We start from the raw sequence: 18,406 nt of genomic DNA, 5'->3' as shown, positions 1-18,406 counted from the left end.
TCGCGGCCCTGGGAGGCTGCGGGCGAGCAGCGGGAGCTGGGCCCTGCGCCCCTCAGAGCCCCGCTCCCCGCAGCGCTGCTCCGTGCCCGGCCGTGCTGCAGCGGGGCTCCTGCCCGCGGCTCCCCGGCTCCTCCGCCTTGCCCCTGTCGAAGACGAGAGGGCCGATGGCTCCCCCCAGGCCTCGGGAGCCCCCCCCCGGGAGCACCGCCGGCTCCCACAGCCCCGGCCCCGTTTGCTGGGCTCTCCCGCAGCCGGGCAGCCCGGGCGCTGCTTTGGCTTCTCGGGCCACGCAGTGGGACGCGCTGTGGGATCTCCCCCAGGCTGTGGAGTCTGCTGGTCAAAGGAAGTTTTTTAGCAGCTTTACATGCACGAACGGAGTCAAGTTTTGTAGTTGAATACAAAGTTGTTCTGAAATAAAGACCTGTTCCCTGGAAGGAACAACAGGGTATGGCAGCTGCTTGCTTGTTCCCTTAGCGCTAATACCACTCAGTATTTTTTCTAAAGACAAATCGCTCAAAGCTGGCAGCCCCACCCTCCGACAGCTGCCCATACGTTGTGATAAAGCTGGTCTGACAAACGAGCATCGTCCCCGAGCGTTCGTTTGCAGGCATGTGGGGCGTACGGGGCTTACCCTGCACCGCCGGGTGTAGGACACCCCAATGTAACTGCCCACGTAACGGAGGCCGGACTCACAAGCAGTAATTGCTGCAAAAGGCAGTGTGGTTTCCTTGCCTTTCTGTGCTGCAGCCCTCCTTAACTGTACATGTGCTTTGCTGATATCTAATACCACGTCACCTGCAAAATGTCCTTGCTCTTGTTTTGCCAGCTGATTGCTAACGAACCCATTAACTACGGAGCTTCCTCATCCCTTACGTAACCGGGTCTGTTCTCAGCTCTGACATTTTTAATGTAGAGAACCCAGCACACTGGTTTAAATCCAGCAGCACTTTCCAAAGGGCACAATGTGCCAAGCTGTAATTACCCGACAGAGGTCATTGCTGGCACTGGCTCTCAGACAGGGCTTGCTGCTCGTACTGTAATTACAAGCAAAAGCAGCTACTGCACGTCCTTCCATTCAGACATGACTAACAACATGCTTCTGTTTTTCTGAATCTGGTGGTGCTAGAAACCGAAAGAGCACGCTCAGCTCCTGGCTAGGCAAAGCACCACAAGCGCTGATGAGTTCCACATTTGCACCAAAGCGAGCAGTCCTCTACAAATTTAATCAGACTCTGGGCATGGTGGTGAGGGGGCAGCACGGCCCATTCTGAGGCCTCCCGAGCGAGGCTTGGGGCAGAAGCAGGACCCCCGAGGCCTGCCTGAGGTGTGCGCAGTGCCTGCCGCGGGGGGCTCCCCTCGCCAAGGGGGGACGGTCACTGAGCTAAGGCTGGCATGACACGGCCCCACCACCCAGTAAGGCACCAGTTTGCCAACCCCAGAAGCAACACAGCTCACATTTGAGAAGAACTTTATTTAAAATAAGAGATTATACAGAGTTCCCCTCCCCCGCCGGTTACAAAATATGAGCTTCCAGGAATAAGGAGCGTACGCTACGCCACATGGCTGGATTCTGGGGCACGGCCTGGGCCGTGCTGGCTTACACCAGTTCCAATGACTTCAAATGGAAACATGACAACTCATACCAGCAAAAGTCTGCTCCTTCACAGCTAACAGACACGTAGTTCATCTCTATAGAAACTTTTTTCTATTACTAGTAATGTAACCAGATTTTAAATTTCTAAGAAACCTGAAAAAAAAATAATCTTCCTTTAGCAACTGCATGCAACAGCAGGCCGATTTAAGACTGCCTTCATTTATCGCAACAGACATCGAGAGGCCGCCGCAGAGCCGAGGCCATCAGCAATAACGTATGATCAATAGCAGCATTTCTATTGTGATTTTAAGTTACATTCTTCTATACAGGCAGGGAGGGTTTCGCTTGGTATTTCAACGTTACTAAGAAGGAATTGTGACCATCCATAGGGAAGCAGTTTAGCGGTGGGTCCATCGTTAGAGGAAACAGAGCTGAAAGCAGGATTTACCTTACACATGATTAGAGCATATATCGCGAGACACACCACGCTCCGCAGATGTTAGGCATAAAAGCAGAAGTGTGGGTAGGAGGGGCAGGGTTCCCGGTACCTGCACGAAACATCCCCATACAACATTTTAAAATTTAAAAGCACGACTCATTGAAGGTTGTCCAAGAAGTATTTACAGCAAAGTCACAGCCTGCCGCCGGGAGAAGTTCAGTAGCTCTCGCCCTCGCTGATGAACAGTCTGTGAGACCTCAGCATCGGGTTATGTCAGAAACAGCTGCTGCTCGGTCACGCTGGTCGCTAGTTAAGTAACTCCCACGAGCTATACAAACAAGCATTTTCTATTTATTAGAACAAGAGGTATAGGATAGAGTTTTCTGTCACGATAAGCATTTGAGCGCTAACGCACTGCCACATGCTGCAGTGCTGGTCTACACACACAGAGATGACGATTCACTTAGATAAGCAACAGAATGCCGTGCGGCCCGACTGCTTCAGTAGGAACATGCTTTAAATCTGTACTCCGGTACTACAGAAATCCTGGCTTCCAACTTTAAACGAGAGCATTTCCAGCTATACAGAGGCTTACACAGGTCTCGAGACCGGCGCGTACGGGGGCCGGGTCCCAGGTCTCTACATTGCGTACAGGTTAGCAGATGCGCGCAGAACACGGAGGCGTGCTCTGCTGAATAAGTAGGTCCACGATTGTAGATCAACAATAGAATTTTATTGCTTTATACATGTGGTGCTTTTCAAGGCACTGCGGCATGGACTAGAAAACTCGGAATGACTCGTGAGGGGACCTGGAATGAGGCATGGCCGGCGCCGGGCGTCCTCCTGCGGGGGGTCCGGGGCCGGGGCCGGCCGGGCGCGGGGCGCAGTCGGTCGCGGTGCTCGGGAAGCCCTCACATGCCCATCCTGATGCTCTGGATGATCTGGAAGATGGCTGCAAGAGAGCAGACGGGCGGGCGGCTGCGCTCAGCGGGCCGCGGGGCCGCCGGCGGGGGGCGGCGGGGGGCGGCGGCGGGGCCGGGGCCGGGGCGCTCACCTGATCCGCACACCACGAAGATGAACAGCGCCAGCAGCCACGGCCCCACCGACGCCTTCTCCTCCGGGGCCGTCCTCTGCGGGCACCGCGCAGCGTCAGGGCCGGGCCGGGGGCACCGGGCGGCACCGGGCGGCCCGGCCCCAGCCCCGGCCCTCAGCCCCAGCCCCAGCCCCGGCCCTCAGCCCCATCCCGTCCCTCAGCCCCGTCCCCTCAGCCCCGTCCCCCCAGCCCCGTCCCGTCCCCCCAGCCCCGTCCCCGCGCACCGAGGTCTTGGCGACGTTCCCGCGCTGGGTGATGTTCTTGCTGTGCTTCTCGTTGGCCATGCGGATGCGCTGCTTGGCCACCATGGTGCGGCCGGGCCGGGCCGGGCCGGCTCCGCTGCGCTGCGCTGCGCCCGCTGCGGCCCCGCTGCCAGCGTCAGCACCGCGCGGCGCCGCCCGCCGGAAGCGCGGCCCCGCCACGTGACGCGGGCCCGGCGCCCGCCGCCAACCCGCGCGCCCGCCTCCGGCGCTTCCGGGGTCGCGCGCGCCGCGGCGGGCGGAAGCGCTCCCTCGGCGTCACGCGCCCGGCGGCGCCCCCCCCGCGCCGCGCGACGTGGAGCTCCCTGCGGCTGCCGCGCCGCCGCTCACCCGGAAGCGGAAGCGAGACCGGCCCCGCGCCAAGATGGCGCCGCCCACGCCGCTGCTGGCAGGTGGGCGCCGGGACCGGGCCGGCGGGGCGGGGTGGAACTGGAACCGGGACCGGGACTGGGACCGGGACTGGGACTGGGGGCAGGGCTGGGTCCGGGTCCGGGTCCGGGTCCGGGTCCCGGTCCCGCTGTGCCACCCTGCGCCGCGGCCGCCCGCTGGGAGCTGCCCTCGTGCTCCCGCCCCGTGCTCCCGGCCCCCCACCCCCCACCCCGGGGCTCTCTCGCCTCGGCCGCCCCCGGCGGGGGCACGGGACGGGGGGGGTGGGGCGGGGGGCCCGGTGCCGCCGCTGTCCCTGCGGGGCCCTCCCCGCCCCTCTCCTTTAACCCGGTGAAGCCGCCGGTGGTGGGAGGGCGCCGGCCTCTGCCCGCCCCCGCTGCTCGGCTCCAGAAGCGGGGCTCTTCGTGCTGGGGCTCCGGGGGTACCGGGGGGTGCCGCTGTCCAGGCTGGCCCTGGCCCCGCGTTGCTGCCCGCGGCCTCCTGCAGGTTCAGGTCCTGACCCCTGGAGCCCGGTGCCGGGCAGTTGGCTCCAGCCGGCCCTGCCCGGCTGCTGGGGCACACGGAGAGCAGCGATCTGTGCACGCAGTGGTTTGGCCAAACGAATGCGCTCTGGATTAAAACACGCTCATCTTGATCGTTCCTGAGGTGCAGGAGAGACGCGCAGGGGGGATACGCAGCAAGTAAAGAGGCAGCTCCGAGGAGTGGTGTGAGGGTGGCTGCAGGCAGGGCTGGCTCCCGGCCCTGCGCTGCTGTGGCTGTGCGAGGGCTCCGTGATCAGGAGGCCGAGCAGGAGCCCTGCGGGGTCCTGGGCAGCCCCCTGTGTGCTGCCAGACCTGCTGCTCACTGAGACAACCCAGCGGCAGCGTCTGCAGCCGTGCTGGAGCTGCTGCAAGTCGTGGTATCTTGAGCACTGTTGGTGAGGAAACAGTTTTTCACCTCAGCTTTCATCCATAGATTGGTCAAGTGTCAACGTTTTACACAGGCTGTTAGCCTTAGCTTTTAAAACAGAAGTGCTGCACCTTTTTGATGTATACTTAGAGCTTTTTTTTAGCTTTGATTGTTTCCGATCTAGAAGTCTTACATTAAAAAATGCTGCTGCTGTAGGAAGGCAGGAGTTGAGCTTGATTATGAAGCAAGCCAGAGATCAGTTGCTTTGATCAGCATCGTGAGATTGGATCTTGTAGCTTGAGGACTTCACCTGTAAATCATCCACATGAGGAACTCTTACTGAAATGAGTAGGATCTTACCTGCAGAGTCCCTGCAACGTTTGGACTTTTTGTGAGGAGCATTTGGTGTACAGTAGTTCAGACACTTGTGAAGAACTTGTTATTTTTGTTAATCCCTCTTCATTTGAACAAGCTTGTACTTTATTGTCCTGTCCCATATCGAGAGTGAGTAGGGCCTTTCTGCCCGTTTACATCAGAAGCTGATTTATTTGCAGAATGGTATCAGAGACCTCTGATGTACTTGAGAAATTTGTGTTGACCTATTTATACTCTAATTATTAATCTTATATAGCCTGTTCAAAAAAAAAAAGCCAGCAAGAATACTCAGAATATAAGAGTAATATGTAATGTAAGAGTAATAATATGTGCTTATATTTTAGAACAAGAAGGAAACACGGTTTTTGAATCTCTGGCACAGCCCTTTGTAAGAATGTACCTGTGACTGTTTTTATTTACATGCAGTGAGGAGATTTGACATACTGCAGATCAGCTTGGCTAACATCATGGACGTATTCTCTGCTTTCCTCTGAAGGCTCTCAGAGGCTGAGTGCTGGTTTTGGGTGTGTGCTACACCTTCCCGCCTCGCGGCAGGCTGGTACACTTCAGGCTGTTACGCTTTCGTGCTTATTTTCTAGTGCCATAAGAATGGCAATTTCTCGTAAAAAGATGAAATTTGGAACACATTTTGTATCAGTATTTCTTCCGTGCTTGCTGTTTTTTAAGTTGAACTTTAATGTTGAAATGAACTGCAGGGCACATCCAGACTCATGTCAGCAAAAAAAAAAAATCCGACATAATCTTCCTTTGGCAATGCCCGTCCTGTGTTTAGGTAGTTAATCCTTGCTCTGGGGAGTATCTGGACAGCTCTTTGTGATTCCGTTGTGCAGGACTATCGTGTAGCCTCGCAGTGATGGAGGATGTGGCAGTTGTGCACGTTTGGCTTTGTGCAAGTGCCTCTTGCAAAAAGGCTGAGCCTTGAGGACCACCAGCCGCGTGAGGACAAGGTGTTTTTCCACCTCCTTCCTCGTACAGGTGCAGTTCTTGTAGCTTGAGGTCATCCTCCGAGGTGAGGCAGGTTTTTGTGCCGTGGTACCCGCTGACAGGACAGTGGGCAGTGAGCTCAGGCTGGAACGCAGGGAGTGGTGCTGAAACGTGAGAAAAGCGACTGCTGCGAGACAGCACGCGGGCACCGGCTGCCCACGGAGCCTGTGGAACTGCGTCCCGGCACAGCCCCAGCTCCCAAACGGGCACAGCCCCAGCGGGGTGTGCGGGGCCCCGGCCTCCAACTCCACCCGACACCCAGGTTTGCCTCCCCCTGCCCGGCACTGAGCGCCTGATCCCTTCTGTGCTCTGGCACCAGTCGTGCTGCGGGCATCTGACTTCGGTCTGGTCCCTGTTATTTTTTTTAATCCTGCAGTTACCTTGGGGTGAAGCCAGGTCAGCCTCCGATATTCCGCACGTCCCTTTACAACCTCCATTCTTGCTAACTCTAAACTGCAAGAAGAGGGAAAAATACTCGTGGGCTTCAGGGGTCACAAATTACGGTCTTTGTTTGGGCAGTTTTCTGACGTGGGAATGAGTATGCTTCTGTTTACTTTTCCAGTGAGAGGATCTGAAGGGCTTTACATGGTGAACGGGCCGCCTGCTTTCACAGAGAGTACGGCGTTTCAGAGGTACTGCTATTCCGACCGTTTGTGACCTTGTGTACAGAAGAAATGCCCTAACCTGGAAGGGACCCACAGGGGTCAGTGAGTCCAAATCTGGACTGGATTCTGTTCCTCAGATTTTCTTCTGAGAAGTAAATGCCGACTAAAAGTGAAAAATGTATGAAAAAAATGTTTTTTCATGTTGTTCAGTAAGCCCCAGTGGCTTTGAAGTCTTTACCCTTGCCTGACATGTAATTGCTCAGATAGTAATCACCGAACAGTTGGAACAGAACAGCTGAATTGGAAGGGGCCTGCAGAGATCACCTGCTCCAGCTGTCGGGTTGCTGAGCAGATCACACTGCTTCTGTTACAAAGGGGTGCGGGAAGAAACTTGAGTTTCTTTTACTTTTTTTTTTTGATACCTTATGCAGTGCGTTTTAATACTAATGTGTGTTTCTTATTTCTCTAGGGACTCTGGAAAAAATTGCAAAGCTGTTACTTTTAGCAAGGACGGTTCCCTCTTTGCCTGGTGCAATGGAGAAAAGTTAGTTCCATTTATGATCCTAATCATTCAATTTGTATAAAGTAAATTGAGTCAATCATGTTACATTTACCTTACGTGTGTGAAGGCCATTGCTATTAATGAAAGCATTTGCACGTGCTTTAAGTGCAGTTTAATTTTTATGCCGTTTGCAGTAACGGCTTTGTTTTCTGAATAGCAGATGAAAAAAATACTCTTTTACTCATATTTATAATGCTCACATTTCTGTGGAATCTTCATATGACTTATTTGGGGTTTTTGTTCCTATTTCCTGATACCTCTCTTGAGACCTTTAAAAAGACCTTTAAAATACGTAGACCAAATGCATGTTTGAATTCAGTTAGATCTTTGTGTTGGCCTTCTCTCGACTTTAACACTGGAAGCATGGATGGACTCTCCATGGAGGGAGCATACCTTGTCTCTGACTCAGAGTCAAAGCATTGCAGATCAAAATATGCGATACGTTTTGACCAGCGTTTCATGGAGCCAGTTTCTGTCCTGGTTGGATATCTGGTCTTAAAATGTGTTCTTTCAAAAATTTGGTAAAAGCGAGAGGAAAAATCATCTCTTCAACACCAGCCAAATCTAGAACAGATCTAGGAGAGTCAAATACTTGAAAAGTTACCTTAGTAGTTAATTAACTGTTGTAAGCATGTTTTATTGATAATATCATTTTTTTGGTTCCAGAGTGAATATTTTTAATGTCACCAGTGCTGAATTACTGCGTTCCTTTGATCTTCCAAAAGTAGTTTGCCTTGAATTCTCACCAAAGAATAACGTTCTAGCCACGTGGCAGGCCTATACAAGTGAGTATTTTATCCAGTATAGAAGTATGCAGGGCACATGCACATTTTAATTTGGTTTGCAGACTTTTTTTACGTGGTTTGCCATTGTAGCATGTTCACTGCCTAAAAGAGCATCATGGAAAGTGTACAGAAAAAGCATGTGGTTAATCAAATATAGAGTGGAGGAGGGAGGGAGAGGTGGCATCTTCTAAAAGCATCTGGTATTGACCATTTTTTGCCAACAGTAAATCAGTACATGTACCAACTCTTTGTCTGTTAAGTAAATTGCATGTTTCCAAAAAAAGCTAACTGACCTTAGTGCAGAGTATGTTTCGACAACACGCCATTCAAGCAGTTTGTATTTGTGTATAGACAAAGAAAATCATGAGCTGTCTCAAGAGTCATGTCCTCTGCTGGGCACAGCTAACATAGGTGTTCTCCTTTATCCAGAGGGCTTTATTCTCTCCTCTGCCTCAGTGTGGAGTTGATGTGCCTAGTTTAGCTATTCTCGGTCTTACCGAATTATGAAGTAATACCTAGAATGAGTACAAAATGAGTAAAAAAAAAAAAAGTTTAAAACAAGCAGAGCTGTTTTATTTGGCTTATAGATACAGCTGTGACTGTTAATGTGTTGGACAAAATGTGTTGGATTCTTTTGAGAACACAGCGTAATAGTGCAGAATATTCCTTCCATTCTTTGCCAAGAGAGCATTCTTGATTTAAAAACTTAACAAGCAAAAACCAACACAAACATGCATTTAAAAAGCTGTCCTAGGGTTGGTAGCCATAGTCTTGTAATGGCAGTGGGAACCCTACACTTCCAAATGTTAGTTCAAAAGAACTAACACTGACAGACTGCAGGAAGACTTACGTTAACACGTAAAGCAATTAATAACCTAGGGCCTCGTCTGTTAGGGAGTGGGGTGCTTCCTGTAAGAAGTTGATGCGCGTTCAGATGCTTGTAGAATCATGAGGTGGAATGTCATCGTGGTGAAGCACATTTAATCCCAGGAGATCGCCACTTTAATACATGTATCTGTTGCAGCTGCTAAAGATGGCACAGCAGGGGTGCCCAACCTACAACTTTACGATGTGAAAACTGGGAAGTGTTTGAAGTCTTTCATCCAGAAAAAGATGCAGAACTGGTAAGTAACTTTTCCAGGTGCTTAATGTTTGCAAAGAAATGTGGCTTCCGAGATCTCATACGGGTAAGTGGGGCTTTTGGTGCGGTGTTAGCTTTCAAAATGTTTCCTGCTACTAGCTGAAAGCAACTAACTATGCTTGTTAGTACTTCTTACACCGTTACAGTTGTGTATTTCTTAGTGTAGATCCCCTATCATTTGGCATCAGAAAGAAAGCTGAGCAGGTGATAATCGGAAGTCCAGTTATGTATTTTATACAAGGTAAATTGTATATTTTTTCAGATGGCAACTGTCAATTGTCCATCTGAAATATATTGTGATTGAGCATATTTAGATGTAAAATAGGAGGAAAAAATGCTAGACTGCTGAAGATGAGCAATGCTCATTGTTTCTAATTTTTTTTTTCTTTAAATGTAGGTGTCCCTGCTGGGCAGACGATGAAAGCATTTGTGCCAGGAATGTAAACAATGAAGTGCACTTCTTTGAGAACAACAACTTCAGTAAGCAAATGTTTCTATAAGATAGTTTAATTACGATCTGTGTAGGCATCTTCTGTTTTTTTTTTCACTTTCCACTTTTTCCTCTCATTTCTTCTGTTGCTTGTTTTTTATTTGAAGTATTATCTGCATTCTCTTTTAATTCTGGAAAATCAAAATTGCTACATTTTAATGAAGCATGTTTTCTTTTTTGTTTACTTTATATTTTTAATACTTACTTGCTATGAAACACATTTTCAGATAAAAAGGCTTGGGTTTGTATTTTTACATTTAATGAGATTCAGGAAATAGAGAGTAGGAAATAGAGAGGAAATTCTCAGTAGAGAACGTTATCGATGATTACTTCTTTGTGTTGTGTGTATTTTGTCAATGAACTATTTGAAAATGCCTCTATAGAAAACTGATACTGATGGCAAAACTGAGGCTGTGAAGCTACAGGTGTTTTTTTTTTTTTCCTTGAAGTTTTTACTACTATTGGTGGAATATGTGGATTCAGTAGAGGGAGACGTCAATAAAGAAAACAGGTCTAGTCAGACCTCTAGTTTGTTGAAGTGGGAAGTTAAAGTTTGCTTGCCTAGTGGAATAAATCTTTTATTGTTATATATGCTTCTCTTTGTTTTCCATGATACAGACTCATGAGAAGGTATAGCTGAGTAATCTAGGCTGACGTTTTGTCATTAATATCATCGCATCTGTGACTTCTTTTTTTGCAGACACTATTGCAAATAAGCTGCATTTGCAAAAGGTTAATGATTTTGTGTTATCTCCAGGAGCACAGCCAACCAAGGTACTTCTGATGTTTTTTCAACTTTTTTTTTCTTTGTTCAAAAAAAAATACTGCAGTTTTAGTACAGTGTATGAGTAGTAAATGGACCAAGGCTATGTGCTACCAAGAATATAGTCTGCAATAAAATCTCATGACTTTGTTTTAGGTTGCAGTGTATGTTCCAGGCAGTAAAGGTGCACCGTCGTTTGTTAGACTCTACCAGTATCCCAACTTCGGTGGACCTCAGTCTGCACTCGCCAATAAAAGTTTCTTTAAAGCTGACAAGGTGACAATGCTATGGAACAAAAAAGGTATAGCAGCTCTATATTTAAACCTGACATTCTGTCCATTTGTCATTTAATTACTTTGTTTACTATGTGGGTTTTACAATTTATTTGCATATGCAGATAAATACCAAAGATATCCATTAATGCTAATGCACTGTTAATTATTTTTTTTAATTATTTCGCGTGTTGGAAAATTTTGCAAGTGAATAATGAATTCAAATTTAATTTTGTGTTCTGTGGTAACATATTTAAGCTGTAAATGTGAGGTTATCTCAGAGTGTAAGCTGTTCTGTAAAATTTTATAAACAGATGTAATCATGATTGAGATGACTTGCACAGTCCTCTGCATGCTTTGCTCTTTGAGAGCAACAGGCTGAATAATATTTAAAAAAAAAAAAAAGTTCTTTAGTTCAACCCACGTTGTTTGGAATACAGGGAAGGTATTACATAGCCCACGTGTGGTTTCTGTGTGATTGCATAAAATAGATGTACATACAAAAGCTGTTGATGATACATTTTATTCAAGGACTGATCGGGATGCCTATTTTTTTGCCTTACATGAAAAGCATTAGATGCTCTTGCTGCTACTGAACATCTTTTTATGGCTGCAAAAGTTTGTTCACTTTCTTATAATCCAATAGTAAACGAGTAGTACCTTGGCTTGTACTCTTAAATTTGAGAAAGGAAAACACCAGCTTTGTTTGGGTTTATGAAAAGCTCAACTAAGAATAGAATGATAAAAGCACTGATATGCATGCAACTAATTGTAAAGTTCATTATTAACTTAATGTTTCCTCGTGCATGGTAGTTAGTGAAAAAGCTTGTTATTTTAAGTAATTATATGGAAATAACTCTGTCTATTCTATTAGCCACAGCTGTGCTAGTAATAGCTAGTACAGAAGTTGATAAAACAGGTGCTTCGTACTATGGAGAGCAAACTCTGCACTACATTGCAACGAATGGAGAAAGTGCGGTCGTACAACTACGTAAGTCGCTCTTGGGAATTTTTCATTGCGTTAGAGCTCTCAGTAGTGGGAATTGCTGCTTCACCAGCTTTTCCTTAATGTCTGATGGTGGTTTTTTGTCAGTGTAATGAAGTATTCTTTACAAAAATGAAGCGTTCTTTAAAAAGCAATATTATTTAAAAAGTGTTCTTTTAACCTGCAGTATGTTTTCAGTAGCTAAATTGTTGTCTTTGATATACCCGTTGTCTTAGTGGCAGCAGCACAGAGCACGCGTTTTCAGTTAAAATATACAAATAATCTACTTGTGAGAGTGCACAGGAAGGGAACTGTGTTTTCTTTCTGAGGAAGGACCTGGACAACAGAGCCAGTGCAACGTTTGAGGATCTGAAATAGGCAGGAAAGTATTTTACCAAATGGAACAATCCTACAGGCAATGTTAGGCATGCGATTGATACTGGCAGTAATGTCCATCTGGAAGGAGCACGCACTCATTTTCAGTGTCTTGTTTGTACTGAAAGTCTTCATAAATTTCCTCTGGGTAGTATTTTTTCCATTATCTTAAGTTTTTGCTGTTATGTTAAATACTTTTTTTGTTTGGGATTTTAAAGAAGCGTGTTAGTTGTGAAATTTCAAAACGCTGGGCATGTGATGATGTAAAGAAGTAATACCTAAGTGACTTTGTAAGACAGATTGTGACTATGTTCCCTTCGATACTAGCGTTGATCAGGGTAACGTCTCCAGTTTGCCTTCTGTAGCAAAACTTGTGTTTGCAAGTACTATGCCCCGTTTCTCTTTGTTGCTAATTTGACTGCGAGGAAAAGTAATCAGTTACAATTCAGTGTCTAGAATCTCTCTGGGGGCAGTTTACTGCGTTAAGAACACTAGTTCTTAAATTCCGTTCTTATTAAAACCTTTGACCTTTGAAGTTACTTACTTCAAATGCATCTTTATTTAACAAGAGGTCTGTCGTTAATTCTAATTTAATTTAGCTATTAATTTTCAAGGGGGATAAAGGGTAAAGCTTTTTTTTTTTTTCTTTCCTAAGGAAAGCAAATACTGAGCACTCGGAGTGAGTGCTGCCTCATTTCCTGTGGATCTTAGAGGTCTTTTTCAACCTGAATGATCTTATGATTTGTATCATCTGGTGGCTTTTGAGGTCCAGTTTTGAAGCTTTTTTCACAGAAGCATTGTGGGGGGTGGGGTGTTCAGTTTTGACTGGTATGTGCTACAGCCTTTGCCTTAGCTGCTGAAGCCCATATAAAGCTGCCATAATCTCTCCAGCGGCTTACTGCCATGAAACTTGTAGAAACACAATTTTCTTTCAGACCTCTACCTCTGCAATTGCATTGGGGTAACATTATCTAAAAAGCTTTAAGAGGGGAAGCATGCAGTGTGAATGCACAGCTGAAAGATGCGGGGGTTCCTGAAGATACCGAGGATTTAGAATAACAACAAACGGTTCAATTCAGTTGGATATTTTGAGTCAGTGTTCGAGGTTAAGAATTAGCATTAATGCACTTGGCACTTGCCTGAAACATACGTAAAGGTAATCAGATTATGGAGTGTTATAGTGACCTATGGGTCTTATTCATCCTTCTGTATCTTAACATGAGTTGAGATCACTGATCCACCATTTTTTCAGTATCTCTTAATGCGCTAGCCCCCAGAATAGCTTCCAATAATAGCAAGTTTTAGTCAGTATGTGTGAAGCCATTTTTTGTCCTCTCCCACTTCAAAATCTGTCCTTAAAAATACCATGCAGGAGCATGGTGCAAAGGTAACTTGAGTCAACACTTTTAGCTCTACAAAGCTGAGCTATGCTATAGAGTAGAAGAGGAACTATTATCCAGCTGGTATAAAATTCCTGTTTTTGCAGGTTTCCAGTGGGACAGTTTGAGATGGTCCTGAGATACCATTCTTGAATAATGAGGAAAACAGATAAAGGATTTTTTTTTACATGAAAACATATGCTTAAAGTGCTGATGCTGACTCCAGAGAGGTAATTTGGAATGGCTGCAGTTATTGTTGCAAACGTTAACTAAAATTATGAGACTATTGTTTGTTTCTACTGTAATTGTTAGCAGAATTCATTTTCAGTCAATAATTAGATTATAGGATTTTAGCAAAGCGTGGAGTTAAGAATCATTGGTATCTTTTCGGTGCAAGTGAAACAGTATAATCTCATAACACTGGCTGCATGTTTTCCTTTTCCTTTAGCTAAAAATGGCCCTATTTATGATGTTGTTTGGAACCCCAATTCAGTCGAGTTTTGTGCTGTGTATGGTTTTATGCCTGCCAAAGCAACAGTTTTTAATCTGAAATGTGACCCTGTGTTTGATTTTGGAACCGGTCCTCGCAATGCTGCTTACTACAGCCCCCACGGACACATCCTAGTACTAGCAGGATTTGGAAATCTCAGGGGACAGATGGAAGTGTGGGACGTTAAAAACTACAAACTCGTTTCCAAACCAGTAGCCTCGGATTCCACATACTTCGCTTGGTGTCCTGACGGGGAGCACATTGTAACTGCTACCTGTGCTCCCAGGCTACGAGTCAGTAATGGCTACAAGATATGGCACTACACTGGCTCTCTTTTACACCACTATGAAGTTCCAGCAAATGAAGAAATGTGGCAGGTTTTCTGGCAGCCATTTTTGGATGGAGTATTCCCAGTGAAAGCAGTGAAGTACCAAGCAGTTCCAAGTGAATTGCCGAGCGCTGAGCCAAAACCTGCCCAGGCATACAGACCTCCGGCCTTGAGAAACAAACCTGTGACAAGTTCCAAGCTTGTAAGTAGACTGCCATATATGCACTAAATTGTTCTGTTTCATTGTTTTGCCTATCTTTGAAGCTTGGTCTCAAATATGTGTATATTTTTTATAAGGAACATTAGAAGAGTAACCCGAGTGACAGGAATATTACATTTTTCTTGAGAGGTTTTCTTAGCAGTACTCTTCGACCAATTATTTGCTCACTGTTTGCAAGAATTTGTGCTAGGAACAGGATTTTCTTTTGTCCAAACACTGTTCTTTCACGAGGTTGTTTGCAGACTTTTAAAGCCATTCTCTGCAACACGCACAAGAACAATAAACTGTAAATTTAGTTTACAGTGAAATTGGGTACTTGGGTTAGGATAGGTCCCAGTTTACCATCCTGCTCTCTGCTCCCAACTTGCCATATGCGTTAACTGTTAATTGAGGAGCTAGGGAGGGGGGGGGCCTAAAGAATTTCCTCTTTCCACTAACCAAAGCAACAGCTATAAAACAACCCGGTGACCCGTTTTTTCTTTCTTGTCACAGGGAGCTTGATTAAAAAGTTCTCAGCAAAAGCAAAATGCCAAGCTGTTCTATTCCTGTTTGATTTCCACTCCTCCCCCACCTCCATAAAACATGATGATTTTGCTCTTTTGCTGGACATATGTAAAATATTCAGGAAGTATCAGACAGTACCACCTAAAAGGGAAAACTTGAGAATGGAGGAGTTTGAACTCCTTTTCACCACTAGCCTTCCACTAGCTGAAGGAGAAAGGGCACGTACTTCTTCCATCACAGTTCAGCTTTGTGCATGGTGTTGTCTTAAGTAAATTTGGAAGGTTTTTGTTTGGTTTTGTTTGTTTGTTTTTTTTTTTTTTGTACCAACGTGGAATAGAGGTTTCAAAACTTAATTTTGCCTATCCTGCAGCATGAGGATGAGCCACCTCAGAACATGAAACCACAGTCAGGAAGCAGTGAAAAGCCACTCTCTAAAACAGCTCTCAAAAATCAAAAGAAACACGAAGCAAAGAAAGCTGCTAAACAGGTACTGCAAAAGTAATTCTTTTAAGGATAATGTTAAACTAATTTTCACAATGCCAGTGATCAGTCTCAGAGCAGTGACATTAGTTTTCCTGAAACCCATTCACTGATTTTGCATGTGCTCACTTCTGGGGAGGGCGGTAGATGTGTTAGTTGTCCTTTTGCATCTGCCTTAGTCATACTTAAAAATAACAGCTGAGGCTGGTTGCTGCAGGTGTTAGATGAAATGAATGTCAATACGCAATTATGCCTTTTCACCTGCAAGGTGAATCTGCAAGGTTCTTTCCAGACTTGGGTAAGAAGTGAGAATGGGCTTGCTCTGCAGGTCAGGGCTGAGGTGTGTTACCAGGGCAGACCAAAGAGAACTAGTTCTGTTTCATTTCTTTGCTGTTCTTCACCTAAGCAGATAAAAATCAGCTTTTGGTATTAGCACTCCAAATTTTACAGACTTCTGAAGTAATAATTTCTTAAAATAAGAGCTTATGTTTCTGAATTTGTTACACTGTCTTTGAGCCTTTTCTTTGTCTCGAAGAGGTGATGACCCACCAGTCTCCTTTACAAAATATTTGTGTATATGTCTGTCATGTCATCCTTACTGGTGTTTTCCCATGCTTTGTATGGTTGGTGTCTTCACGAAGTAGAAATTGAAGAAGAAACAACATGAGTGGCATTCCAAAGAAAGCCATTACCTATATAATAGGTAATACAAAATAGTGTAGCAAGGCACATACAAATCTTAGAGAATATGAGCAAATCAGAGGAGGAAGAAATATAAAATGGAGCAGTTCAAATGACGAAAAAGATTTTTCAGGCCTTCTGTAATCTAAGGTATTTTCTGTAGATAATGTGATTTATTTATTATTTTTTAAATCTGCTTACAGGAAGCCAAAGCTGATAGCAACCAGGAATCTACACAGTCCTCAGCGTCTCAGAGCACACCACGGAGTGCTGTGCCTGCTGTGACATCAGGAGATCCTGAAACTGACAAGAAGATAAAGAACTTAAAAAAGGCAAGGGGATTTCTTAAATGAACAACAGACTTTTCTAAGAGATGTTTTTTAAAGTCTAGTCTCATTGTAAGGTGACCCGAGCTCAACAGGATAGCATTTACTTAGATGGTAATGTCCTGAATTTGTAAACCAACTTCCTTGGCTTTTTCATTTTGTAGAATAGTAGAAGTCTTCACTTGTCAAGACTCTTGAAGATCATCTCAGTCTAGACAGCATAGAAACCACTGAAAGGTGCATGGAAGTGCATTCCAGCCTGCAATTACGAATACTGCTGGATGTGCAACAAATTCCTCACAACTGAGTATAGCTTAAATGCCTTTATGCTTAGAAAGGCAGCCGTGGTGAAGAGGGATAGCGATGCTGTAGGAGTCACTTCTGAAATGGATTTCGCCCTTCAGTCAGATAATGTACGGTGTTCTGGTTTCAGAAACTAAGCATTCCTGTTCTCTAGGTTGTCTTGTTCTTGGGGAAAAAAAAAAATCTCTCTTTTATTGGTGGGGAATTCTGGATTGAGCATCTGCAGATGCTTAAAGGAAATGTCCCTTCCACGTTGAGAACTGCCTGCTGGTAAATCTAGCAATTGCAAGTGCAGGAACTTCTAAGACTGTTTTTTCCGTTCTTGGTTCACCTATACACATTTATTTTCACAGAAACTAAAGGCAATTGAGCAGCTGAAGGAACAAGCAGCTGCTGGCAAGCAGCTAGAGAAGAATCAGGTACTGTGAAGATTTGGGTAGCTTGCTTGAGTTGGATTTTTACCAACATTTTGTTTGGTGTGTGTTGCTTTGTGATGATTATGTTTAGATTTTGTAAGATTTTGATGTGATGCATCAATTCAATTTCAAAATCAGAGACAGTTCCTAGCAGCAAGCATTCAACAAAATGCAGAGAGCAAACCTGATGTTTGTTTAGTTGGTGTCCCCGCCTCTGTTGCTGCACCCCCATCAAATGATCCATTTGATTCATCATAGGGCCATGTTTGCTGTTACCACTACTCCTGTGCATTATGTGGAAATGAGTACTAACACCGACCAAATAACGCCGATGTACAGTGGCCAAACAAGTGTGAGAACTCTCCTGTGCTGCCCCCTCTGATAACCCTGTGTGCTTCTTGCACACGGGGTCGCTTCAGCCTGCAGTACCCCTTGGCTCAAGCACGGAGTCAGGCGTTCTTTGAACTAAATACTGTAGGGGTGAGGGGTGATACTGTGGGATAAGGCACCAGGTGTGCATTTGTCGCTATACCTCTGGCTTTACTGGCTAACTCAGAAGTTACCTTCATAAATAACGCTTTTTTGATTTCCTGTATAAGAAGCTCCATCTCTTACCTTGTGCTTTTTTGTTCTAGTTGGAGAAGATTCAGAAAGAAACTGCTCTCCTTCAGGAACTGGAGGACTTAGAACTGGGTCTCTGAAACGTCATGGAACTCCAATATGGTGTTAACAAAAACTTCATCCAAAATCTAATATATATTTACTTGGACATAATAAAAAGTTGTAGAAAATGGCCGATGATGCAAAGGTTTACAGATTTTCTGCACACTTGCCTTTTTAAAAGCTTTCTTAAGGATTTGTGCAGGTGAAATTGTAAACAAGTAACAGCACAACAGCCACGTCTGTTGCTGTTCAGACCAGAAACGTGCTGACGTTCGTAAAGCATATCCAAGACAAATAAAAACCAGAAGCATTGTGTTGGGTGTGAGGAGGGAAGGCGATGGGGTTTACCTTGATAGCTTTATTGTATTTAAAGAGACGCGATCTTTATGCAACTACGGGCTGTAGATAAAAAATAAAGAGCATTTACTAACACCGGCGCTTCTGTTCTTCCGGTACGAGGCTGCAGTTCCTGCAGTGCCGGGGCCGTGCCCCCTCAGCGAGGCCCCTGCCCCGCCACACCGCGGCCCTGACGGCCCCGCCCGGCTTTGTGCTGCCCCCGGCCCTGCGCCCCCCTCGCGGTGCCCGGGGGGCGGCGGC

At 45.8% G+C, this 18,406-nt stretch overlaps 2 protein-coding genes across 4 annotated transcripts; one reads left to right on the top strand and one right to left on the bottom strand.

The window, feature by feature from the left end:
* Positions 1–1,451: 1,451 nt before the first annotated feature.
* Positions 1,452–3,488, bottom strand: SERP1 (stress associated endoplasmic reticulum protein 1). The gene is made up of 3 exons (XM_082766784.1): positions 3,351–3,488; positions 3,088–3,163; positions 1,452–2,985 (listed from the first exon to the last, which is right to left on the bottom strand). The coding sequence occupies exons 1-3, from the start codon at positions 3,432–3,434 to the stop codon at positions 2,945–2,947; spliced, it is 201 nt and encodes a 66-aa protein (XP_082622910.1). The 5' UTR covers positions 3,435–3,488; the 3' UTR covers positions 1,452–2,944.
* A 164-nt stretch (positions 3,489–3,652) lies between these two features.
* EIF2A (eukaryotic translation initiation factor 2A) lies at positions 3,653–18,231 on the top strand. 3 transcript variants are annotated; one of them, XM_082766781.1, is made up of 14 exons: positions 3,653–3,778; positions 6,604–6,673; positions 7,116–7,190; positions 7,875–7,993; positions 9,018–9,117; positions 9,532–9,614; positions 10,325–10,398; positions 10,544–10,688; positions 11,534–11,650; positions 13,847–14,418; positions 15,311–15,427; positions 16,305–16,433; positions 17,084–17,149; positions 17,782–18,231. In XM_082766781.1, exons 1-14 carry the CDS (start codon positions 3,751–3,753, stop codon positions 17,845–17,847), a joined length of 1,761 nt encoding a protein of 586 aa, XP_082622907.1. In that variant the 5' UTR covers positions 3,653–3,750; the 3' UTR covers positions 17,848–18,231. The 3 variants fall into 3 exon arrangements, with proteins under 3 accessions (XP_082622907.1, XP_082622909.1, XP_082622908.1); XM_082766783.1 differs by lacking the exon at positions 3,653–3,778 and adding an exon at positions 3,966–6,004; XM_082766782.1 differs by lacking the exon at positions 3,653–3,778 and adding an exon at positions 3,966–6,303.
* Positions 18,232–18,406: the final 175 nt, after the last annotated feature.

The sequence above is a fragment of the Aythya marila genome (assembly GCF_965140915.1).
Source record: "Aythya marila genome assembly, chromosome: 9".
NCBI lineage: Eukaryota > Metazoa > Chordata > Aves > Anseriformes > Anatidae > Aythya > Aythya marila.
This window is presented reverse-complemented; position numbering and strand designations above follow the sequence as displayed.